This window comes from Netta rufina (assembly GCF_964035555.1).
Source record: "Netta rufina genome assembly, chromosome: 2".
Taxonomy (NCBI): Eukaryota; Metazoa; Chordata; class Aves; order Anseriformes; family Anatidae; genus Netta; species Netta rufina.
In genome coordinates, this window is record NC_140124.1 from 123010082 (window position 1) to 123036798 (window position 26717).

At 45.1% G+C, this 26717-nt stretch overlaps 1 protein-coding gene across 2 annotated transcripts in view; it reads left to right on the forward strand.

Annotated features, from left to right (window-relative positions):
• The first annotated feature begins 10886 nt into the window (after positions 1-10886).
• The window catches only part of TRIM55 (tripartite motif containing 55), a 40980-nt gene continuing 25149 nt past the window's right edge, over positions 10887-26717 (forward strand). For both annotated transcript variants that reach the window (XM_084282274.1, XM_084282275.1), the window contains exons 1-5: positions 10887-11189; positions 11869-12041; positions 20261-20426; positions 21947-22042; positions 25970-26203. In XM_084282274.1, coding sequence (XP_084138400.1) covers positions 11001-11189; positions 11869-12041; positions 20261-20426; positions 21947-22042; positions 25970-26203 — 858 coding nt within the window. In that variant the 5' untranslated portion in view covers positions 10887-11000. The remainder of the gene's footprint in view (positions 11190-11868; positions 12042-20260; positions 20427-21946; positions 22043-25969; positions 26204-26717) is intronic.

Below are 26717 nucleotides of genomic sequence, written 5' to 3' on the forward strand. Positions count from 1 at the left end.
TCCCCTCACGTCACCTGTATGCCCAAAATGAGGCAAAATGTCGTTCGGTCTGCAAATTCAGGGAGTTGTGTCATGCCTCCTCGCTCACAAACTTGGCTTCCCAGCCTGCTCTGGGCAGGGATCCCTCCTGCTGGGCAGGGGAGGTGGGATCTGGCTCCATGTCCCCAGCACTGTGGCAGCAGAGGAGCTTTGGGGTGGTCACCCCATGCTTGGTCCTGCACCACAACTGGGGACAGGACAGCCTGGGCACCTTGTCTTCTAGATAACCCCAGCTCCACCATCATACCTACACCTCTCCCGTTGCGACACGCCAGAGTCACGTCTGCACGTTAGTTCCTGCCCCAAGCTCTGAGTTGCTCTTGGTCCATACCCCAAAATGTTCTTCGGTGGTCTTGGTCACTTGGCATGCTCCACATAGGCAACAGCACGCCCAGAACTTGTTTTCCTTGTCCGTCAATCCAAAGTGTGTTTTGCTTCTCCAGAGAGGGCTGGGGAAAACCTCACAGTTTAATGATATCTGGGCTTCAGCCTCAAAACTTCTTGGCAGTGCTTGCTGCCTGTTTTTATGAGCCCTTTGCTAATCTTACCACAGCCACACGTGTTAAGCCAGTACTGATAACAACCCAGGTGTCACTGGGCTGCTGGCTTCCCTCCTGTGATAGTCTTTGGTTGTTCTTTGATTTCTGCCTTGACGGTTGTCCAATCACGCTGTCATAAACAGGTCTGTACTGAACAGAGCCCAGCTACCAAAAACAAACTGCATGATACTTAGCCGTGGCTTAATTAGACAAACAACAAAAGAATTAGCAAGCTTTGTACCTTTTGGAACATGGGAAAACAGGAATGGCTCTTCATCCCACTCCATGGGAGCAGGACGAGATTCACATCATCTGCTGCCAGAGAATATGTCAGGAGCTGCTGGAGACAGACGTTAGTCACCACAACCTCCCTTGGCAATGCTGGTTTTGCCTGACTACTGGGTATTAACAGGGCAGAGAGCCCTGAGCATTTCATTTCTGTGCTTTGCATGGTGCCACATCAAGGTTAGACAAAGCAAGGACCTGTCCCTGTACATAAGGAAAAGTTGATTTAGATTCATCCTTCACAATAAATTTGTTAATTTGTTATTGTTCTTTTCCCCAAACCAGTCTGACATGTTGATCTTCTAGGTCTTCTTTTTAAATCTTTTGTTATTACTTTGGGTAATTCCTCAACAGGCTCCAGTGCAGGGAGGTGTTTTGGGGCACTCGCTGCGTTGTCACCCTGGCAGTGGCCTGCTCTTCCTGCACAAGCAGCCATGCGGCTGCTGGCTGGCTGGTCTCAAGCCAGAGGTGTGACAGTGTCACAACAGAGGCCTATCTGCCATCAGGAATGCATCCAGCTAAACCCACCTTGTAGCTATTGCTCTGTGAGGCCAGGTCCTGTCAGTCAGACCTCTTTCCTTCACAGTTCATGCTTCCTGTGAATCTGATGAGGCCTGACAGACAAACATTGGCCACTACGAGTGAACAAAGATAAAGGCCTTCTGCACAGAACTCCTCTCCTTCTCATGGATGGACAAGCCGATGGGATGAGGGTGAGCAGCTGTAGCTCCTCTACACAGAAAGCCTGACTTGGTTGTGAGTGCTCCTTCAAGTCATGGACCATCTTGTGGGGTACCACAGGAATTATGTTCTGGATAACAAAGAGGATATTAAGAGTGAAGTTGGAAGAGGATGAGCCACTCTAGCTGCTCCTTGATTCAAAATAAGGAGATCTTGCTTCACCTCCCCTGCACTAAGTCACACAACTCAACTTGTCCCTGCTCTGGTAACCTGTGGACACTCAATTTGATAATACAGGAAAATGTTTCATTTCCTGTAGGTCAGAGAGGTGAATCAGCCCAGTCAGAGCAAACAGTGGGATAAGACCTTGCTGCCAGGGCAGTGCAGAAAGGAGAGACACAGGCTGCCCCATCCTGTTTGCTAGAGCAGCTCAGCCACTTTCAGTGCCTTGTGAAGGAGGAGAGTCATCCTGAGATGACAAAGCAGAAAACATGGAGAGGGAATAAGGCAGTGGGACAGCCTGGCAAATCAGTGGAAAAAGTGGAGAAGGAATCCAGTAGGTGAGAGGTAGAGTTGCTGTCTGCCTTCATAGACACCTCATTTCTGATCTGTTATTTCCATCCTCTTTTTGTTTCCCTTCTATCTCTCCTTATTTTTTTGCAGGTGCTAGTAAGTTGGGTGGTGAAGATGAGGCCAGATTCCTCTTGATTTGCCTCAGGCCAGTGCAGGGAGGTGAGCACTGAGGGGAGCAGCCCCTTCATAAGCAGAGACTTGCAAATAACTCCTCTTCTGCAAAGGGGTTTATTATTCTCTTCTGGATTAATCGTGAAGAACCACAAAGTGAATGAAAGAGTGTGAGCATGTCCAAATGGCTGGTGGGCATTTAATAACAGGAAAACTGTAATTGCAAACAGAAGATTGCAGGGGTTGGAGTAGTGCCTTTTCCCAGTTGGGCAGCTGGGACTGGTGTTTACTTCTCCAGTTGGCAGTCAGACATCTTCCACCGCATGCCCAGGACAGGCAGGACATCAGGGTCCCATGGATTTGGGCAGGGCCACAGCCAAAAATAATGGTTTCAGGCAAAAGCTTGGTCAAGCAGAGAACAATCCTCATGCCTGGAGGAAGCTGGACTCAGAGCTGGGAACTCAGGCTAGTGGCCTGGGAATGAAGGGAATGAAGTGCAGGCAAGAGCTAGAAATGAGAAGGGGTGCTACAAAAGGGCGTGCAGGTAGGGAAGGACACGTGCCTGACAGTATGCTGCCAAGCCTACATTTTGGTGGCTTTTCCTAATGTGCTCCGTTGGCTCACCTGGCAGCAAGGCAGACTGTAAAAACACAATTTTTATGCTTTTTAAGCTGCTGGTTCAATTCTGTCTGAAGGAGGGTTTCTCTGCTTTCTTCTTTCTCAGCCCATGAAGCAAGAACGTGTTCTTCCACCAACCCATAAAACCTCCAACAACCCTGCAGAAGCCTTTGAGATTCAGGTCTGCACCAGTTCTTCGTGCCAGACAGCCTTCCTTGTTGCTCCCGTTTCCAAAATACCCTTCTCCCCTCCTAGCCTCTCCAGAGGGGTTCTGCAGCTGACGAAGGCGCATGCAGTAATGCTTTGGGTACTGTGGAGAACAGGCTGGCAACCTAGAGAGCTTGTGAGGTGCCCCAAGCTCTACGTGGAGATTTACCACATCCTTTGGCAAGGAACGAGTCATTAGTATCCAATTACGCTGAAATCATACTTAATTCAAGACAGGTTAAGACAAAATGCAAATAAAAACACTTACTCGCAGCTGCCAAGATAGATAAACTCATAAAAGAGGTAGGTGGAGAAATGAGGGAAAACCAGGATTCAGTTAGTTGCTTTGAAGATTAGATCAGCAAGGCCATTCCCTCATATCCAGGCATTTTGCCGCGGGCTGTCCTGACACAGTGAGTAGCATGCTATCTTCCTCCACACCTTATACCTCAGGCTGTGTTGACCAAGAAGTATTTCCTCATGGGAGAACAAAGCGTCTCTCATCTCTAATTTCCTCCTTAAAAAAAAAAAATCCCATCCAGGGAAGTTCCCTGATTTAACATGGAGCTCCTCTGACTCCTTCCTTATCCAGAAGGCACACTGACCCTTCTCAGCAAAAATAAACATGATTTCATTCCTTTAGCATTACCTGGCCAGCCAACAAAACAATCCCTTGGCCCAAACGCCAAGTGAGAGTGCTGTCACGGGAAAGGCATCGGATGCCTGTCACGGGAGGGGCAAGGGATGCCTGAAAGCCACCGTTTTCTATGTTCTTTTTTTATCATTATCATTTTTCTGTAACAACATAAACATCCCTCCTTTGCCCTGCCTGCCATCACTACTCCTATGGGCATATGGCAAAGTGTGTGTGCCTCATCAGCCTTGTTCTGGAGGGGATGTCTCGATCCAAGCTAGTTCTGGGGTTGGGATTGAGGGTAGCTGTTTCTGCCTGAACAGAGACTGCTCTTTTCTTCACGGGACTTGCATTTTCAGGGGGAGGGTGAGATGGCCTGCTGTGTTCATGGAGGAGGATAAGGGGAGCTGACAGGTGCTGTGGGAAGGATGAAAAGTGGGTGGCTGAGATGCTGTGAAGTAGAAGAGGAGGTGGAGGAGTTGTGCAGGGCTTTAGGATATCAATTCAAAGGGAACAGTGCTTATTCAACATCTAGGGCATCCTGGGACTTACAGCTGTGCCCACTTGCTCTCTCCTTTCTTACCGTGACTTTCTGGCTTTTCCCCTGCACACCTTCCATTTGCCTCTGTAAGCTTTCTTCCCCCAGTTTTACAAAGTGGCCTCACAGAGACCAGGCAGAGATATCCATTACATGAGTAAAGGTTGGAGATTGTTTTGTTTGTTTGTTTGTTGTTTTCTTTAAGTATCCAACAAAATATCATCTATCCTGAATGTCATGGATAAATGATTTTATTTACATTTTTGCTTTCTCTGACCTGATCTGAGCGGGATTTCAGTGTTACTGGTTGCCCACAGGCATTGCTTGCTGAAGGTTAAGGTGACTGCTACCCTGTGGCCACCTAACGCCTGTCAGGTTCCTGGAATGTTCTCCAGAGTGTTCAAAGGACAGCGATAGCCATGCCTGCCCCATTTTGGCTGCAAGACCAAGGAGTTTGGCAGGTATCTGAAGGTCAGGAGTGGCAGAGGCATCTTCTGCTGACAGAGGTGACTGGGGATGCTCTTCAGGAGATCAGCCCCTGGGCTCAATTCCTGAGGTTCCTCAAGGTGTTGATCCAGGGAGCCAGGTAAAAAGACTAGTGATGAGCAAGGGGCCTCCTCCCACCACAAAACTCCCTCTCCTTGAAGCTGAGATTGAACCAGTGATGACGGATTGCTCTGAAAGCACCACAGCTCTTCAGAGCTGCCCCTTCCGTGACAAGGTCAGAAATCTGCAGGGTGGTGGCAGAGGGGGACCCAACACCACACGTGTGGATGCAGGCTGATGTGCCTGAGCTGGTTCCTGCAGTGATCATTCAAAACAATGTTAATCTAATATACTGCGGCCTGGTACAGTGATCACGACGTTACAATCGATCGCATCCCTGAGCAGAACTTGAATCGTGCTTGTTCAGTTCCTGACTGGTTTGAATGCACTTCTTCCAGCTGCTGTTGTCTTTGCAAACACCTCTATCCCTCTCTCATGCACTGCACTCCTCTGTGCTCGTGTGAGCCCCACGTGAGGGAGAGGGGGAAAGAACTTGGCCTGCAAACGTCCAACAGAGGAGCTTGCTCTTCTGAGCTGACTTTCAAAAGAAAAAAAGGCACAGGCACTCAGATGTGAATAGTCATGCTGGTTTTGCTATACACCTAAAGAGCATTTGCTGGACAAAGAAGACATGAAAGGAAAGCAGAGATAAACTTGAAATACACCAGAAAATAAGGCTAACAGACAGAGGCACCACCCCTGTCACTGGGCACATGCCAAACAAGGGCTTTACCAGGCCTGGTGATGCCTTGCTGTCTGAACACCTCCCTACCCCTACACCCCAAAATATAGTTTAACTGTATTAGCACAAAGCTTGATCCTTTGTCTTCCAGCCCTCAATCTTTACTCTGTCCTGAAGGAATGACCCTCAGGAAGAGGAGGGATGAAAACACAAAGCAAACCAGTCTAGGGGCCTGTGACTGCAAAGTCGTGTGCTGAGTATAACATTAAAACAGCTTCTCCTTTGAATTACAGACCTAAGCATTGTCCCGGAGAAAAAATCCCTGCACTCCTCTGCTCTGCCAGCTGAACCATGGAGGCTACTGACTGAAATAGCATCACGAGTGGCTGACGTTGAGCGGACCAGGGCTGGGGAGAAACGTGACCCCGGGCCAAGGCTGCATCTCTGCGAAGCGATGAGCTGACACCAGCTGGGACGCCTGAGCTGGATCTGTGCTGCCAAACACAAATCACTTCTCTGCTGAACATCGCTGTCGTCTCCTGATGATAGAGCTGGGGGGTTGGAGGGGAGCACTCTGGGTTGTCAAGGACAAGGCAGAAATGAGATCTGTTCCCTGGTCAAAATTTCTACTGCCACAACTCTGCTATCATTTTTTCGTTAAATTTTGGTTGGCCTGGGAGGTCCCCCTACCACTGCCGTCTGGGCTACCTGCATCCAGCCCCACATCACCAACTCATCCTTCCTTAATCCAGCACTAAGTAGCTGTGTTTTCCATGAAATACAAGAACGATTCAGGGAAAAAACAGTCATGCCTTCCCCTCTGGTAACAGGGGAGGCATTTAGTCATGAGCCACAGGCTCCCAGGGGATGCTGTGCTCTTAGCATAGCAAAGTGGAGGGGAAAGGGTCAGGGCTAGACGTGCTAAAAGAGCAAAGCATTTGGTCGCTTACTCTCTGAGAGGATGAAGGATTCCTGCTTGTATTCTTCCATTTTCTGAGTGGTTTTGTTTTATTTATAAACTTTCCCTTTGTGTCTCATTCTCAGGGCGTATTTCCGCAGCACATATTTCAGTGTGTGGAAAATCAAGCCTGTTATCTCTGAAACGCGTCCTTAGCCCTGGAGAGGACCTATTTTTAGGTGGTCAGTCATGTGGGCCAGTTTCTTCCCCATGCAGCAGTTTGGACATACTTTTATGCCTTGCATGTGAAGTGTAGATCTCCTTCTATCAGTAACGTCTCGAGAGTCCAAAGTACACAAAAGGGAATGAGGGTTTGGGAACCTTTGGGCTTGTAAAGTTGTGTGTGGCTGAGGGAGAAGCTGAATCTGTAATCTTCTGTTTGTTATTCCACTGCTTGGGCAGCCTGCCTTTTCAGGCTCACTCGTTTTGAGATTTTTGAGAATACAGATAATTACAGAGATGCTTAATGCCTTGTCTTGATCACAGTTCAGGTTTGCCCTGCCTCACTGACGAGCACAGCCTGACCACCTTTTCTAATCCTGATCTGAAAGACTTTGAGTAAACTGGGACTTTCTGCAGGAGGCATAGCTTGTGTCCCCTAAGGCCAGGTGACGTTTGGGTTCATGCTGGCCTGCTGGTGTTGCTGGGTGGCAGCAGAAAGCCGTGGGACCTTCCTTCTGGAAGCCTGCAGACATCCAGGGGCAGCAACACCACGGCTTGGCATCCTGCCGGCAGCAGAGCCACGGCACATGGAGGTGACTTCCCCTTGGAGCTCATCCACGGACTCTCCCCATTTCAGGGTCTTAATCCAAGTCTCTGAAAATTGCCTGCTGGCGTTTATGTTGGTACTACTTATGAATCTGGAATAAAAATGATGATTTATTTCACCTACCCTTTTATCCCATGTTTCTGTCTGTTTGCTGCAAACCATGGAAGCTTCTTGAGCATGGATAAACCCAGAGGAAAAGGCTTCTTTCTGGCACAATTCAGTTCAGTTGGATGTCCTAATCAAAAGAAAAGGACAGAAATCAACGCTCTGGCTACTATTTTTTTTTTTTTTTTTTAGCTTGTGCCTGAAATCCTGTGCCCCTGCACATTTCATGTGCTTCAAGTGAATCACCCGTAAAAATGCTTTGAGCTTGCCTCTGCTGCTGTGATTTCAAATATACAAAGAGAACTTTTGGAAGATGTCATTACCTCCTGTGCAGGCCCGTCTTTCCCTGGAGACCTGAAACCATCTCCCAGATTGTGTCTAGAAGGTCATATTGCATATAGGCATATTGCCTATCATTATGTATAATGTACACAAAGATGAATGTATATGCTGAATGGAAAAATGTCCATCTCAAGAGGCAGCTGTTTTTGAAAGCTCCTGTCCCTGTTGCAAAGGCTCTCTATGGCAGCATTGAGTCCTGAAAATCAAAGGGTGGGTTTAGTATTTACTGAGGGATGTTTAGTGATGACAATAAAATCGTGAAATACAAGATACTGTTTGCAGTTTGCATTTACATAGGTAGGACGGCTTCATCTTATAGCTAGTTCACCTGCTTAATACCTTGTTGCAAATATAAGTGAAATTTGAGTTTCTGCAATGTGCCTGCTGTAGGTGGGAATGCCAGTATTCACCATCCACTGCTAAGGGGTTGCTGACTGTGGGGTTAATGGGCACAGATGGAGGTGAGATGCGTGGAGAGCACCCCTCATCCTCACCAGCCTCATCCTCACCCAGGCAGGGAGCCTGGTGCTTGCAGAGTGAGCCCTGTCCCTGCTGAGCCTTATGGCAAAGTAAGGCATGTGGGAGCTACCATGCAGTGAAAACACGCTTTTCCCTTTGTTTTCTAGTCAGGCAAGAGAGCAACAGGGCAGATTTCCTGTGACTGACAGATGAGAGCTTCGCGCCGCTGGTACAAGATAAGAGGTTGCAAAGGGGAATTCTCTGAATGCAAAGCCCAGGGATGTCATTATGGTATTGAAACCTGAACCTGGACATCACTCAACCTCTTCTTCCGCCTTCAAATCCCTTTCCTAAACCCACTGCTTTGCAGCCAGCCTTCCAGGCTCTCCTGGCCCTCAGTCCACAGACCGCAAGCTGTGATGCACTGCAAAAATAGAGGAGTTAGAAGTGATGTCTAGAAAACCAAGCATATCTCTAGGAGCTATTTTTCTGGTTGTGTCAGCAAAGCCAGGTGACACTCCCAGGCAAGCTATGCTGTAAAAAAGATGCAATAAAAAAAAACACCCTTGCAACCTTTGTGATGGCTGGCAGGTATCCAGAGTTTCTGTGCAGGTGCAGAGCTAAGGCAGATCCCCTTGTCCCGTGTTGCTCCGCTGAGAGATGGGTTGGTGACTCCTTCAAGGGAGAGAGCCATCAGGGCTGGTGGGTGCAGAGGCCATCAGATGTCCTCTGCAGATGCTTCAGATGCCACTTCTAGCCGGTTAAATGAAGACTTTTGTGGGTCATCACAGGTAAGTATAGTTTTCCTAGAATTACGTCCCAGGTACACATTACGCCTTCAGAGCTGCCTTAGTTCATTGACCTAAGTGCCCCTGGGTTTTTCTGTGTTTTCAATGCCCCCTGCTACACACATTGCTGTATGCAGATGTTTCTACACAGTGGCATTTCTAACCTTCAGCTTTTCCTCACAGAGTTTCACTGTACTGCCGGGTGGAAGCATCTGCCTTGCGGTGCAAGGAAAGCCTTTCTCACCCAGCATAAAGCTCCTTATTCACGCAGGTTTTGATGTGCAAGGGGCAGCTGAGGCAGGGGCAGCATGAGGCCTTCAGATTCCTCCAGACACCAAAGTCACCTCTGACCTGGCCACAGTGGGGAGGGAGAGAAGAGAAATATCGTCTTGCTGCTGCCAGGAACGACTCCCCTCCACCCCTGCCAAAAGCCCCAGCTGTCCGCCGCTCAGCTGCCAGCGCAGCTTTCCCCGTGCAGCTCCCAAGGTCTTGTGTACATCAGGGAGCTGAACCAAAGGTGTGAGTTCAAACCAGTTTAACTAAACTGCTACAAATTTCTCATCGAAGTAAGATTTCAGAAAAAGCTACTTGTTTTTCAGTGACTGCTGGCAAATTTGTATTTTTACGTAGGTGAAATTCTGGCTTGGTGGGCTGCAAATGGGTACAGGGTTTCACCCGAATGCTTAGAAATTATGCAAGGCCTTCAAAACAAAAAATAATCAGTAGTACACTGAATTTAATGTGATTCACTGTCATTGCATGCAGAGAATACGAATCATTTTCATGTGGAAATCAATGAAAACCCTCACTTTTCTATGTTCCTGAACTGCCCAGGTTGCAGACTGGTGTGGCATACAGATAAAGGGAGTTGGGGTCTGCCCCGGGACATGTAGGAGATTCATTCAGCTGCTGTAAAGCATGTGTCATATCCAAGCACTCCAGGGTTAGAAGTCAACATAAACATGAGAGTTTTCCACAAGACACTCAGTGGAGAAAGTATTAAAGTTATTGATTAAAAGAGCAGACAATATACTGATTCCACATACAGTACAGTTGCAAAGTGATTTTATACAGTACATGTGGGGACTTTGGCTTAAACTGAGGACAAGATATTTATTACTTGTACAGTTGTGTGATAAATTATTGGCAAGTAGAAGCACAGATGGCTTTCCCTTAAGATCAGGCATCACATGCCACAGATTATCTGGGAAATTGTCATTTTAAAAATAACTCCAGAGCAAGTGCCAAGCTGAGAGGGATATCAGTGTCTAATAAACAGACACAAACACAGCAGTGCCCAAAACTAAAATGTATTTGAATTAAACTGTGCAGAGAGAGAGAGAGAAACTGTACAATTAGTACATATTCTCTAGCAGTGCAAATTAAAGCTTTTCATACTGTATTTCTTCTGACTCGTTCCCATCGGGAAGTTCAAATAATGTTTTTTGGGGCATGTTAAAGCTGCTGTGGAATTAATGTGTTGAACAGCCCTGTTAGATTCTGATGTTACAGCTCCTTAAAAAAATCATACTGGACATTAAGTGCAGATATAGGCAGGCGATTTTTTAAAGCTGTTTTTCAAGGTGGTGACAGGTTTACACCCTGAATTAACCGAGCCCGAGAGCAGCCATTGCTTTTATTGCCTTCTCAGGGGGCTTCATGTGCTCCACACTTTGGGAAGTCCAGCTCCTGGAGCCTGCCGAAACCCGAGGCCCAAACTGCAGCTTCCACATGGCCTCCTCGGTGTTCATCCTATTGCTGGACTGAGTGGCTGCGATAAGCGGGGAGCAGATGGCGCTTGCTTATCGCTTGGCCTCCTCCCGGGGGGGGTGAAGGCTGCCATGTGCGAGTGAGGAGAGCCAGGGCCTTGCAGCTGCCCCCCCGGCCCCCTGGGAGCCGTCACCTGTCCCAGCCTGTCCTCCTCTCACGCGCTTATATGGGCACGGCTGAATGGCATCTCGTGACGCCGCGCTGCTAAAAACAGCCCCGGCTCCCCTCGGCCCCCCGTTTAAACAATGTCCTCCAGTGAGCGCAGCCCAGCGAGCCTCTGATCGCGGCGGAGCCTTGGATTTATTTCAAGGGAAATTAACCCGGAAACCGAGCTGCGACGCCCTGATCCTGAGCGTATGCCCCTGGAAAAGCTAGGGATGAGCACCTCCCTGAACTACAAGTCCTTCTCCAAAGAGCAGCAGACCATGGATAACCTGGAGAAGCAGCTGATTTGCCCCATCTGTTTGGAGATGTTCACCAAGCCGGTGGTCATCCTGCCCTGCCAGCACAACCTGTGTAGGAAGTGCGCCAGCGACATTTTCCAGGTAGGTTCACTGCCGTGGAAAGCTTCTGCTTTCTGGCTTCTGCAGGAACAAGTGGCACTTGCTGAATGAATGGGAAAGCCGAGTATCACACGGCTCAGTTGGTTGATTTTAGTAGTTGGTAAGACTGGGGGGGAATGTTTTAAAGCAGAAGGTGAGCTGGGGAAATGGCCCCAGGGCTCAGCTTCCTCGGGGCTGAGGCTGAGCTTGCACCAGCCTGAATTGCTCCCTGTGAGCTGCAGGGAGGTGGCAGCACTCAAGAGCCAAGGAGCCAGCCCCACATCTTGCAGTCTTTGTGTGTTGTCCCGGGCTCCTCTGTGCAGCAGCCCTCTCCTTGGGCATACTTACAAATGGTTTGTTACACACGGGGTTTTCCCCTGGCGCTTTTGGAAGAGCTGTGCTATCTCTAGCACAGGTCGTTGCAGCACCATGGGCCTGATCTGAACAACTTCAGCTGCTTCTCCCAGTAATTTTTTAAATATTGAATGGCTTGACCCAGAGCTCCTTGGGCTAGTAGGGAAGAAGAAGGGAGAGAGGGACATGGCCTTGATTTCAATGGGCTCTGGTCCATCATGAAACAGCCTCCGTGTGCTCCAAAAACAATGAGTCATTGTCCAAACACATTTTGGCGAAGGTGTGCATGGCCTTACTCACCTCTTCTTGTGCTACTTGGCAAGAACAGGCCTCGAACCCCTACCTGCCCACCAGGGGAGGCACGACTGTGGCTTCGGGAGGCCGGTTTCGCTGCCCCTCATGCAGGCATGAAGTGGTCCTCGACCGGCACGGGGTGTACGGGCTGCAGAGGAACCTGCTGGTGGAGAACATCATCGACATATACAAGCAGGAGTCCACAAGGTAAGCAGTGAATTTGTACCCTACATAGAAGATCTGTCACAAAAGCAGACGCTGCTTAGGTGATTCTGGTGTCCTTCTGGTCTTTCTATTTGTCAGAAGTGAGGTTTATTTAGTTATTTTCTCTCTTGGAAATACAGAAGGGATTGTGCTGCTGTGCATGCCTGCCTGTTTGCTATACAGTGATGTCAGCTCTCACTTATTGAGCTCAGAAAACAGTATCCAAATAAATGCTGAGTTTCCTCACTACCACTTAGAGAAGATGAATGTGCCATACTTATTCACATGAGCAACACTTGCCTGCGCAAGCAAAGACCTTGAAGTAAAAGTGGGTATTCATATGGATAAGGGAAAAGTAGATAGGTTCATGTTGCTCATTTTATAAACTGTTCAAAAGAACATCTTTCTCTTTATCCTGTATGTTCTCATGCTAAAGAAAGGAAAGGAATTTCAAATCTTGTTAGAAAATCCTGAGGGACAGACAGAACAAACAAGGAGATAGGTCAATTGCACAGAGAGGATGCCCTGCATCATAAGATCAAATCAAAACTCAGTAAAAAATCTCCACTCCTGTCAGCTTGGAATGTGAACACTTGGGATGAAATCAAGCCTTATTCAGGATTCTGAAAAAGTGAAGGAAAAAACAAACAATATATATGAGTGCTATGTGGTTGTGTCCAAGAATCAGGATCCCAGTGCAGAGGAATGGGTTAATCCTAAAAAGTAAGATTGCTCCTCATGTTAATTGCCTGTAATGGGTGTGTAACAGATCCAGCAGTAGAACAATATTGCATTCTTCTCTCTCTCTTGCTCTGGGATGGGTCGGACATATGCTACCACCCTGGGGAACGTAGTAAGAGGGAAGCTAAGCCTGGTCCCAGGCCATCAACTAAGCAGCTCTGATCCAGAGACACAGCCTGTTGTCACCAGCATGCATCCATAAGGCCGGTTTTGTATGGCAAGGCGTTTTGTACACATGAAGGAAGGTGTAATCCTAGCCACACTCCCTGATAGTCATCCCATCCTGCTCCCACAAGAGTCTGGGCTTTGCACAGATAACAGAGACGATACTGGTGGAGCAGGTGGACACAACCACTGGAGCACAGCTCAGGACACTTCTACCCTCCTCCAGCAGAGGAGGTCAGTTACCAGCAGACAGGACATTTTGGATCCCAGCAGTGGCTTTGGCTATTCTTGGCTGTTTGAATTCCTTCAGGGACTGTTGTAGCTGGGCATAGCTTCGAGCTCCAAAACGCTGGAGAGCACGAAGTTGGCTTAAAATTGTCCTTTCTGCTGCCCTTAGCACTCCAAGCCCAGGGAAGGTCAGCTACCCTCGTGTGTGTCATTGATATCCAAATATTATTTGAGTCAAGAAAGTCTCGGAGGAAATGAATCAGCAGAGCTACGATGGTAGACTTTGCTCTCAACCAAATTAGCTGGACATGTGTGGCCTCATGTCTTTTTTTTTTTTCTTTATTTTTTTCTACTCAGAGTTGTATTTAACTTTAAAAATATGGAAATGCAGCTGCTTTTTGTCATGTAGTTCATGGGCAAATTGAACAAAATTCAGTTAAACAGAAACATAAGAGATTTAGTAGATATATATATTTTTTTTAATTCTAGTAAAGTACAATGCGACATGGAGAATAAAAAGGGAGAATAGAAATAATCTAAATATGAACATATATTTGCTTAGCTATCTATCCAAAATGTTCGTTTGTTTAATCTGTTCAGGTGTTTATTTAACCTTCATGCATGTCCTTAGATTTAAAATAATTATCAGGGTTACGTAGCAGCGGCAGTGCATAACAGCATTATCTAAACTATTTGGCACTTTGTAGGCTTCAGCTGCTTATCTCCCTCTGCCTAACGTTCCTTGGGCTCCCATGGTGTGTGAGCAAGATTTGCCACTGCCTTACCCTGTGCTGTCCTGCTGAAACAAGAAAGTCAAGGAAAATCAAGTCTCCCCTCCTTCCTTTTGTACCAGTCTCCTTCAAACAGAGGGCTGGGTTTGGCATAGGTACATAGGACGGGTGAGATGTCATCTTTGCATCCTTGAGTGTTCCCAAGACAGTCCTTCAAGACAGTAGCTCCTGTGACTTCCTGAGGGGAACCCAGGTCTTCCCGTGGGTATAATTCACCGTAAATGAATGCCAGATTGATGCCAGCCCCCAGATGCTTTTTTCATGAGCTGAGGAGAGTGAGGGAAATCCAGATAAGGAGCAAGCTTTGTTTCCTGCTTAGAAAAAAATAATTTATTTCAGAAATATGCTTTTCTAATTTGAGTTTCTATTTGAATCAAGGCATTGTTCTTTCAAAAATAAAAGCTGGGGCAGAAGCTGCCATGGGGTTGGGAAGCTCTGCCCAAGCCTTCACATGCAGCCCTTCTTATTAATAACAATCACATCATTTTTTTATCTTCTATCACATTGCTCATCAAACTCCAGCCGATGACAGCGGAGCCCGTTGCCCAATTTAGAACCTATTAGCAACACAAGGAAAAAAAATATTCAAGCAGGATGTGGCTCCTGCAAAGCTTTAAAGGAGGGCAAAGTGCCGAACTGGGTGGAAATAGAGTTGACTAAAATATTACACCGATGTTTGAAAGTCTGTGGGCCACTGATTACCCAAACTTTCTGAGGAGCATCAGGGGGCCTGCTGCTGCCAGAAAAGGGTAGCTGCAGGAAGCTGGGACTTCTCACACGCTCTGGCAGCCTCTAACGAGCTCAGCCAGCTATTCCTGATCAAAGGGTGCTTCTGGGCTTTGTTCCAGCTGAATCCTGCTCAGCGAGGGTCGAGTGCCCCTTCTCCCTTACACCTACTAGGTGAGGGCTGGCCCTGCAGCCCTGTGCGTGGATGGAGCAGCACGTGCAGCAGGGACCAGGCACCATGCTGAGAGCAGTGTGCACGGGCTCTGAGACTGTGGTGGCAGGGTGGCACTGCCACAACCTGACACCTCAGTGGTCACATCCTGAGCTCCCAAGGGAGGTTGTGGCTCTCCAGGATGGGCTGCGGGGATGCCTGGGCTCTCAGATGGCTGGACCAGGGAGACCAGAGTGGTGGGCCCTGGTAGGGGTCTGTGTCACAAACCAGTGCTGCAAGAGGAGCCCCACAGACTGCACAGCACGAGAAATGAGGAGAGGGATCACCTGGATATTCTCCAAGTCCCCATGGAGAAGGAAGTCTCCTTCTCCAAGGCCCCATGCGCCTTACCTGTGCCAAAGGTTTTCTTGGGTTGGGCATTCACAATGGTGGTATGTATGTATGGAACTGCAGGAATCCCAAAGTCCTTTTTTTTTTTTTGTCTTCTAATTTTTCAAGCCCCACTTCTGCCTTGAGTATTTATGGACTGTTTACTTCTTTTGGGGGAGTCCATCACTGTGGTTGATTTTCAAGGACAGTCTCCTTCAATCTTCATCCAGCCTCCAGTGGTCCATTGCCATGTGCAAGCACTCAAGCAATGGTGGCAGGAGACCTGCATGGATTAACAAAGAGCTCCTGATAAAACTAAAAAAATAAAAAATAATAAAAAAATAAAGACAGGTGGATGACCCAGGAATATTTTGAGATATTTTCCAAGCTTGTAGAGATGGAGTTAGGAAAGCCAAAACCCACTTGGTGCTTAATGTAGTGAGAGATGTGAAGGGTAAGAAGAGCTTCTACAAGTACATCAGCAGCAAGAGGAAGGCTGGGAAAAATGTGGGTCCAGTGCTAAATAGGACACAGGAGAGGCCAAGGTACTCAATGCCTTCTCCATCTCTGTCCTTAATGGTAAGATTGGCCTTCAGGAATCCCAGGTCCCTGAGACCAGTGGGAGAGTCTACAGCAAAGACTTACCTTCAGTTGGGGAGAATGAGGTTGGGAAACATTTTTTTACATTTGACATCCTGATGGGATGCACACATGAGTGGTGTGCAAGCTGGCCAATGTCATTGCAAAACCACTCTCGATAATCTTTGAAAAGTCATGGTAATAGTTATAGGTTCCTACAGACTGTAGGAAAGCAGATGTCACACTGTGACAACTACAGGCTGGTCAGCCTCATACCAATCCCTGGAAAAGTATTGGAGCAAGCTCTCCTAGAACTCATATCCAAACATAAAAAACAAGGTGGTGATTGGAAGTAGTCAGCGTGAAGGGGAAATGGTGCTTGACCTACCTGATGGCCTTTTACGAGATGACTAACTTGGTGAACAAAAGGAGAACAGTGGATGTTGTTTAACTAGACTGTCAGCTCTGCCTCTCATAATATCCTCATTGACAAACTGATGAAGTAATGTTGAGAGGGGATGGCAGACAGAGAGGTGGACTGAAAACTGGCTGAACTGCCAGACTCAACTGGTTATGATGAGCAGCACAAAGTCAGGTGGTGGCCAGTCATTAGTGGTGTAGGTAGAGGTTGATACTGGGGCACAATGCAGTTTACTATCTTCATTAATGACTCAGATGATGGGACAAGTGTTTTCCAGTTCAAGAGAGATACTGGAATAAGTCCAGCAAAGGGCCAAGAAGATGACTAAGGGACTGTAGCATCTCTCCTGTGAGGAAAGGCTGAGAGAGCTGGGACTGTTCAGCCTGGAGAAGAGAAGGCTCAGGGAGGATCTCATCAATGTCTATGGGTACCTGAAGGGAGGGTGCAAAGTGAACAGAGCCAGGCTCTGCTCAGTGGTGCCCAGGGAAAGGACAAGAGGCAATGGGCACAAACTGGAACACAGGAAATTCCACAGAAAACACATAAAACCCTTTTTTACTGCGAGGGTGCTCAAATACAGTTAAAGGTTTCCTCAGTAAAACCACTATCAAAGTTGGATTCAGGATTTCAATGGAGATCTTTTTGTATTTGTATAAATACTGTGTACAACATGACTTCTAATTAAACAATTCACCCCTCTGTTTTGTGTCATAGAACCCATTCCTGCAACTCTTTTACCCACGTAACCAAGGACATTAGAGGATGTAAGCAACAGGAGTGGAATTGTTAAAAATCTGTGCCATTTAGGTCAGACCTGGCACAATATGTTAATACACATAATAGTGTGGTGTATACAAGGTAGGCAGTTCCCTGTCAAGCTTAGACAAATTTACTCTTTTGTGAGAGAACAATGGGAATATGAGATCCTAAGCTTCATTTGATATAAAACTACATAAATCCACTTCTACATATCAATATATTAATATCAATTTTGCTAAGGTCCTCCTATGTCCTTAAATAAAATGTGTTCCTTCATGAACCCAGCAGCTTTGAAATTCTTCACTGAATTACAGAATCGTGGAATGATTGAGGCTGGAAGGGGCCTCTGGAGGCCATCTGGTCCAAAGCCCTGCTCAAGCAGGGCCACCCTGAGCAAGTTGCCCAGGACCATGTCCAGACGACTTTTGAAGGTCTCCAAGGACAGAGACACCACAACCTCTCTAAGAAACCTTTCCCTGTATTTGATTACCCCCACAGTAAAAAAGGGTTTTCTGTGGAATTTCCTCTGTTCTGGTTTGTGCCCACTGCCTCTTGTCCTGTCCCTGGTCACCACTGAGCAGAGCCTGGCTCCATTCTCTATGCCTTGTTCTCTCTCTCAGCCCTTCCTCACAGGAGAGATGCTGCAGTCCCTTGGTTGTCTTCATGACCCTTTGTTGGACTCTCTTGTACCGGGGATCCCAGCGCTTGGCACAGCACTCCAGATGTGGCCTCGCCAGTGCCGGGAGGCCTCCTCTCCATAAAGCATGCACAACACTCTGCACATTAAGGTCCATGTCCAATTTTAATGGAAAATAATAAGCCTGTAGCAGTCAAACGCAGGCTGAGTATCTCAAAGAGCAGAGACAAAGAACCACAGAATCACTATTAGGGTATTTCAGCTGCCTGCCCATCCTTTGGTCACAACCACATCTGTGATGAATCTTTTTTCCTAGTAAAGCCATGTTGTTGTTGTCCTACTGGCTACTTTCTAATCTTCCACTTAGGAGCAGCCACTGTTTTACATGTAGGAGCTGTGTTTCAGCCTTTGCTACCCCAATGTAAACCTAGAGGATCTCCTCTGAAGTCAGGGAATGTTCTGCAAAATATCTCTCCTTTAGCAAAGCCTAGGAAGGAGACCATAAATCTGTTTACTTCTGATCTTCTGTCACTGTCTTCAGGGCCCCGCTAGTTCAGGGAGTTCTGCCAGGTTTCCTCCAGCTCCTTGCGGCACCTTTGAAGGTTGGCTACTTCTGGCTGAACTTGCTCGACACCATCGCCTTTTTGCCCTGTGCTGTGTGTCTTTCATGCTAGTGGCACAGCTCCAGTGTCAAATAACATTCTCGTAGTTTCTGGTCTTGTAAATATTTGCAGGAAGAGCAGCTATTTCAGGCTTAATTAATCACTTTGATATTCATTGTCTGTTACTGCCCCGGCAGGTGGGCCCACCCACTGGTGCACCATAACATAGCAGGGGCTGTTAGCAGTCAGCTGCAAACAACGTAAAGCATCCTTCACAGTGGGGACACACCTCTTTTGGCTGGCCTTGAAATGGTGCTCAGTTTGACACATCGAGGGCCTTGTGTAAATGTATGCTGGAGATCTGACCCAAATAATACAGGCTTCCTCCAGAAATGTTCTTCTGGTTTTATTTTTGTAAAGCATGCTATATTGAAGATCACAGGTTTCCTTATAAACACTTTTAATTCTAGTGCCTTTAAAAATAAAAAACAAAGGCATGAAACATTTTCTTTGTTGCTCAATCTTTTTTACATGCATTTAATTGATCACATTCCATTCCTCTTTTTTAAGGTCAGAAGAGAAAACCCGTACTTTGTCATTAAAAAATTTCCACTCTGCCAAACTGTATGGAAAGTTCTACTGTAGTACAATATAGAATAATGATCTTTACAGAATGTTTTACAATTGTGATAGAATGAATGACTCATTGCCTCCTTGCTATGGAGCTCTGTAGAATGGTTTAAAAAAAAAAAAAAAGTTTCCATTTAATGCCATTAAATTCTATAGTTTGGGGAAATATTTTCTATCCAATGACGACAACATATTTCTATGTTGTTGTTGTTTCACTTGCTACAGGTAAGTCATAGTTCTCCCTCCAGAAGGTAGCATAAAGGTATAATGAATTATACCGGAAAGATTTCACACACCACAGTAGCAGTGGCAGCCTTTGGAGGCTGAAACCCCCAGGCACACTCCACTAACCCTATGCTCTAGTGCCATGTCACACACTCATGTGCTTCTCACAGATGTTCTTAGGGTGCTAAGCGTGGAGGACAGGCTCAGAAAATCATCATCCTGCCCATACAGACAGGACCAGAGCTTTCACCTACACTGGGCGTGTCAGTTAGATGGCTCATTAAAGGAATTTACAACTAAATTGATTCCTCAGATGGCAGGGGTTGACTAATGTGTGAATCATTTTGGTGAAAATAAATCAGGACTGGGCTAGTGAGGCTAATGATAGATCCTTGCTTAGCACAGGTGAGGTTACACACTTCTTGTGTAGCCATACCCTTGGTGGCTGGCACAATCAAATGAGCTGTTCTTTAAAAGCTTGACACTGTACAAGCTATAGAGTCACAGAATCATCTGGGTTGGAAAAGACCTTCAGGGTCACCAAGTCCAACCAGCTAGACATGAGCCACCCAGCTAAAATTAGTTTGTGTGAGACCTTAATTTGTTTGCTGGCATGGTGTAAAGGCCACAAGGACTTGGTCCAGTTTGATATCAACGGGCCAGACCTGGACCTTGGCACGTCAGCAGAGATCACAGAGTTAGAGGCATGAAGGCCCATTGATACCTACAACTCTTACTTCAAAGTTGCATAGAAGCTATTCTGCATCAAGGCCAATCACCCAACATTTTGCGTGATGAACCCTAAAGGAATTGCATATGTCTCCTATTTCAGGCCGATGATGGACAACATGCTAATTACAGTACACAGGTAGTCTCAGACCAATCTTGGTGAGGTTATTTACATTTTTAAACATGAGTGAGGGTTCAGTCACACTCCCAGTTGGAATCACAGAATGAAATCATGTTTCTATATTCTCATCACATCCTTTCGTGTCAGAATATTTAATGGTACTTCTGTCTATTTAGTCAGCCTGTGTGACAGGTTTAAATCTACAGTGAGTATTCAGCTCAACCTCGGACACTGCCATATGATTGTACCGTTTCATGTTGATACTCTGAGTACTGTCATCAGAAATTTATGAGACCAAGATTATTTTAAACTTATTTTCTTTTGCAGGCCTGAAAGGAAATGTGACCAGCCAATGTGTGAAGAGCATGAAGATGAGAGAATTAATATCTACTGTTTGAACTGTGAAATGCCCACATGCTCCTTGTGCAAAGTCTTTGGTGCCCACAAAGACTGTCAGGTTGCTCCTCTCACAAACGTTTACCAGAGACAGAAGGTAAATATTTTTTTGTATCTCATAGTCCTCCCAGCAACTGGAAGGACCATTAACAGGAAAGTATTCCCATGAGCTTCCTGTGAGTTTCCAAAGGGGTCTTGGAGTACATTCTCCATTCCTGTATGGGAATGAAGGGCTCACACAAATCTGTTGAAACTGTTTTGGAACACAGAGATATAAATTTATGAGAAATCACACAGAAAGATATTACAGTGTCTCAGTTTTTGTTAGGATAATAAGTAAACACTTTAGACCAAGATTTGATGTGAAGGTGAGGATCTCCCTTTTGAGGTTCCTAATCTATTTTTTCAGTGCTCTTAGATCACAAAAATAAGCAGGATTTACAGAACAGAACATGATAAAAAGAGAACAGGCCATTACAAATCAAAAAGTTATCTATCAGGCACTTTTGCCTTTAAGCATCCCATTTTTAAGAAATTTTAAGTGAAAAACCTCCTGCAAGTAAATGCAGGAATATTCAATAGTTGGCAGCACAGGATGTACCTAACATCCTCTGCCCTTGCTGTCACCAGTAAAAGACTTGTTTATTTTTAATACAGTATTAATTTAAAACCTGACTCACTGGGTTATCCTCATGAGATAAACAGCTCATTTTTCTGGAGGGCCCCGGTGGGCCTAGCAATCAGACAGGACAAGTTTGCAATCACAGCCTCCAACTTTGTCACACAGATGCTTGTGTGTGAAAACTACAAATGAGAAGTCAGTTTAGAAAAGTAGTTAGAAGCATCCTTTTTGGTCAAAAAAGGAGAGAGAATGGGGAGAAGTTTCTTGGACTAAATCCATGCCCTCAATCACTCCCTTTTCATGTAGACGTGCAAGCAGTGGTTTCCTCCCCAGCGTGCCTGTGGAAAGGGGCTTTCATGCCCAAGAATGGATGTCTAACCCATAGCCTGTGGGATGCAAGCTTCAAAGGATCCTCTACAAAGCTGTAGAGGCCACAGACACGGATGTCTCTGTGGACAGATCACTCCATCAGTATGCTAAGGGCTCCTTGCCCTCCTCTGCACCCTCACCAAGTTCCCTGTGGAGTATCTTCTCTGACTTTCCTCTTCTAAGGACATCTCCCATTCATGTCAGGGTGTTTCATTTTTCCTCCATGTAGAGGTCCCTGCCTCAACATCTCCAGCTCCTTCCTCCCTGTATGTTTTTCCCTTCTATCACACAGAAGGGCCCTCCATGTTCCCACTGGTCTGGTCCCTGAGAGAGTGTTCACCTGTTTCCAGTGTGCCAATGACTCTGTCTCCACCCTTTTCTCCCCCTTTTTAGTGTTTTGGGAGAGGAAACAAATGTCAAAATACTAGCAGGCAACTTGTGAGCAGGTAATGCTTCAATCTTCCATGGTTCTGGTGAAAAGAGCAGCTAATACCCTGGTATGGCTTATTCATCCCCCTGTTTCCCACTGTTAGATGGGCCACTCTGAGGTGGGACGGTGGGTGGCTGGCTGCCAGTGCCCCCCAAGTGTCTAACACCCTCTCACGTCCTCTCCCTTTCCTGACCAGTCCGAGCTGAGTGACGGCATCGCAGTGCTGGTGGGGAGCAATGACAGAGTGCAAGGGATAGTCACACAGCTGGAGGAGACCTGCAAGACAGTTGAGGTAAGTAGCACGCTTTCACGTGCAGTTATGTCAGAGTGGAGTTGCATCTTTTAAACTTTTGGTGGTAATGATCATTCTACACTACATCTCACCTTACCCAAATGGATTCCCACATTGTTCTGCCAAATCTGTGTGTTTTTGTAGGACTAGCTGTAGTACCTCATCCAAAGGATATGTCCTGCTCAGTACCCTGCCTCTGGCACTGACCACTGACTACTGACCACTTTGACTGATGACAAAGAGTAAAATAATCCACGTCAACACGTCTTGTTCAGCGTTCTTAGTTGCATAGGTTGTAACTGAAGATAAAAGCAGAAATGCCATCAACTCTTAGTTCATTTAACATCTCAGCTCAAGTGCTAGAGCTGTAGAAGACCAGTATTAGTCCTGACTGATTCTGAGGAGAACCTCAGTCTCAGACACAGGGTAGCCTCAGCTTAGCTCCCAAGTATGTCAATTAACTTTTTGTTTACTTTGCCTCCTGTGCAGTAGTTTTTTAATATACTCATGTTGTCCTTTAAGGAATCCTGTTGTGTTGCTCATGTGTGGATCAAGTTTGGGTTGTTACTGTGAGTTTGGGTTTTCTGGTAAAGGTCTTTCTCTGACAAAGCTGGAATTGGTTTTGTGTCATTCAGTAGCAGAAGTGGCTTTCATTTCCTCCAAGAGGTTTGCACCAACAAAGCAAATATAAATTTCAGCTCTGACCAATTTGAGCATCACAGAGTAATAGGCTGAAAGCAGCTCATATGAATTGATTTTATGATCAGAGTTTGATGAAGCATCTAGTGAAGAAGTCGCATCCCTTTCAGCCCAATTAGAATTCTATTGACCCTTCAGAGCTGGAGCAGAAAAGGGAAACTGCAGTGAAAAAGAATATAATCCAAGATGTATAGATTCTAAATGGGAGCAAAAATTGATTCCACTATCTATGTACACAATTAATGAAGGTTCCTATTTCCTCAGAGCAAGAAAGAGCAGAAAATGTCCAAGTTTGGTTCAAAGAACATAAAACCATTAGCCCAAATAAATGAGAGAGTGTTAGCAGCAGAGTCAGAACTTTGTAGTCAGGAAGCCTTCATATTGCAAGGATGAAATTGGCTGCTATCAGGACTTTGCAGACAGAAACAAGCCTTTCAAGTAGGTTAACTGCAGAAATTTAAATGATACAAAAGTAAGAGCTTATGCTCATTTAAGTTGAACTAGCTGATATAGAAACAAAACTTCAAACATCATCTGAAGTATGGAGAAAACACTGTGCTAAAAATACTTAAAAAATACAACAGCTTCTGAAACTAGCTTCCTCAGAGTCATCCACTCAGTTTAAAGCCTAACCTTTAAACTCAAAGCCCAGAGAAAGTGCAGCCATTTTACCTTCAGATGTTTTAACAGGCTTTTCACCTTTAAAGTCAGAGATTGCAGAAAATAGATCTTAGAGCTTACCTTGGCACTTCCATGTTACGTTTCAAGCAAATCACATTTCCTACCATACAACAGCTTTGTCTGAATTGACATCAGTTTGTCCTTGAAGATGAAAAGCTACATCTGGAGCTGAGAAATGTGCACACGTGGAAGTAATGCTCATAATCCAGGATTGTCTCTTCTCTCTTTACTTAATGCTTTGAGGAGAACAATAAGTGTCTGCTCCAGCAGAAAATACATGATCATTTTTCTTTTAGCTGGAGTATGCAATAGCCTACAGTTCTATATTTAGCTATAGCTCCTATCCAAGACTAAAAAAGAGAAGAAACAAACAAACAAAAACACCTGATTAATACTAATATAGCTTTTTAGCTGTTTGAAAGATTTACCAAGTCCACATATTATACTGAAAACAAACAAGATAAAGCAGAAGAACATAAAATAGTAAATATTGAAAAAGTTTAGTTCTGTAAAAACAAGAGTCAGATAATGAAGGAAAAAATACAGTGTCTTTTTCAAATGCTAATAGCATAGACAAGTAACACAGATACTTCAGAACAAGCAGTGAAACTCATGTTCTTTCTTTCTCTTGTAGTTGTGCTTAAAAAAAAAAAAAAAAAAGCTAAGATTTTTTTTTAGAATGGAAAGTCATGTATTTATTAACCTTTTTTATTACTCAGAATCTGATTAGGATAATTCTATCACACAGAGGCTTAGTAAGGGTACATTTTATACAGAAAAGATAGTACTCAGAAATATTTCAGCATTTGCAGTTAGGAACCAGCTTTGTTCTCTCCCACTTGAAGTTCACAACTCTGTAATATCTGCTGGCAGGAAATATTATGTATTAGAAGTTAGAGATTGGGAAGGACTTCTCAGGGCACCCTGATATCACTCTGTCTCTCTTCTTCCCCTAATACTTGTCCTATATCAAATGTTGCAAATAGCACACACCTGTCCTGAAATTAAGTCTGTTTAAAAAGTGATCTGAGTGACATTTCAGAGGAGGTCATTGTAGACTAAAACGGAGTGTGCAGCAAGAGGAAGTGCAGGATACAGAGGGAGAAAGTGAGGAAAGGATTGAAAGAGGAGAGGAAGGTTATCTGAGGTCTGAACAATAGAACGACACCCAGAAATCATGTCTCACTTGGTTCAAAAGTTCCTTATCCCCACCCTATAATTCACTCATGAGAGGAATTTCTGGAAAATGCCAAGGACCGCCAGGAGGACAGGTCATGACTGAACCCACAAGTTTTAAATTAGGAGTTCCTGTTTTGCCTACTCTTCCTCATTGGGAAGCAGAGGTGGATACTTGAGCCAATACAAGATCTGTATGTGCTCCTCATCGTGCAACCCAGGCTGTGATATTTGGCCATATATCCATCTTTGAAAGGCCTTCTCCTTTGAACAATACAGAGCAGACCGCCTCCAGCTCTTAGGAAAGAGCTCTGGCTGAAACTCAAGAAAAAAAGTGGTCAAATACTGTGAATAATACCAGTTCCAAAAGTACTGTGGGGTTGTTAATAACTCTGTGCTGCCAGGATCTCAGCTTTATGCCTCGAGGGATGAAGAAGAGGAATTGATTCAGCCTCAGTTCCCAAGAAAGAGATTAAAATAACCACCCCCATCCACAACCAGATATAACCACAATAAGGATATGCCCATCTACATGCCCCAGGGCACTGAGATGAGTCAAGTGCTTCTTCTTGGTAGGCCTCAGACATTACTGATAACCTGTCTCCACTTTCCTCCCCGTAAATCCTCCCTTGCAAGTGCAGTGTGTTCTTCTTAGAGAGTGTACAATGAAGCAGTCATCAAACCCACCTTCCTTACTTGGTGAAATACGCTGTGTTGTCTGGGTGGAAGGACAGTAAAAGTGTCTTGGAAAATGATGTGAAAATCAATGCTTGAAGGTAGGGTTGGGACCTGGCTCCTCCTCCTTGTCTTTGTGCTTTTGTCGCACACCATTTTCTTCGTGGTACCTCTACCTCATTCAGTGCACAGTAAATGGAATATAATGGACACCTGCTGTCAAAACAGAGTCTAAAAGGGCTTATGTAAAAATCAAGCCTAAGCAAGAAAGTTCCAGGTAGAAAAAGAAAATTCTCCAGAACTGCTTTGAGATGCTCTCTCCTTTCAAAAACGTTCTGTTCGTGCAAATGAACGCAGCTGCTACTATGGTGATGTTTTTTACTTTTTCTGCAGGCTTTGAAGTATCACTACAGACATCATAAATACCTTTTACAGTTTTTTTAGAAGGCTGACAAGTTATACAATAACCTGTTTGGGGGCTTTCAGTGGTTTGAAATCCAGAGTTTGAGAACAGTTTTAAAACTTTTGTTCCAATAGCTTGAACTTTGAAAATTATAAAAGTCTCTGGGGTCATTCAGAATCCTTTGCACTGCTCAGAAAGAGGAATTTCTTTGATGAAAATGCTTCCAAGTAACTGTAAAAATAGAAACTCTTTTAAGAACATAACATGTTTAACATAAACCAAATGATTCACAGGAATGCTGCAGACGACAGAAAGAACAGCTGTGTGAAAAATTTGATTATCTCTATTCCGTACTGGAAGAAAGAAAAAATGAGATGACACAAATAATCACTAGAACCCAAGAGGAGAAACTGGAACATGTCCGCTCCTTGATGAAGAAGTATGCGGATCATTTGGAAGCCGTGTCAAAGCTGGTGGAATCAGGAATCCAGTTCATGGAAGAACCAGAAATGGCTGTGTTTTTGCAGGTACAAAGTCTATAAGTAGAAGCAGAAGTAGAGCAGTGGGTTTGCTGAAATACAGTTTAAGCATTTTTCAATTTTAGGAGCATTCAGAATTCAGACAAACTCATTCTTTGAAAACTTGCATCAACACAGGCAAATGATTAGGTGTCTTGTGAATAATATTAAAACCAAGAACGATTTTGAGTTCCCCCAAGAGAAAGCATAAATTTTATTATTTTCCTACATATTCTTATTGTCCCACTACTAAAACATACATATATGTGTACTTCTATGATTTACAGCACTTTCATTTGCATATTGACAGTGTGATTAACTTTCCAGGATTAGATATGGATGTTCTAAGTCACATTTTTATGTCTTTACCTCAAAACTTTTTTTGTTTTCATACTATAAACTTAGAATAGCTGATCAGAAACCGTTAGCAGCCCGTTCACTAAACTTACTGGTGTAGAATTTCTGTCCTGCAATGTTACAGTTTCTCTGTATTACAGGTTGAAAAGATCTTTCTTAAACAGAA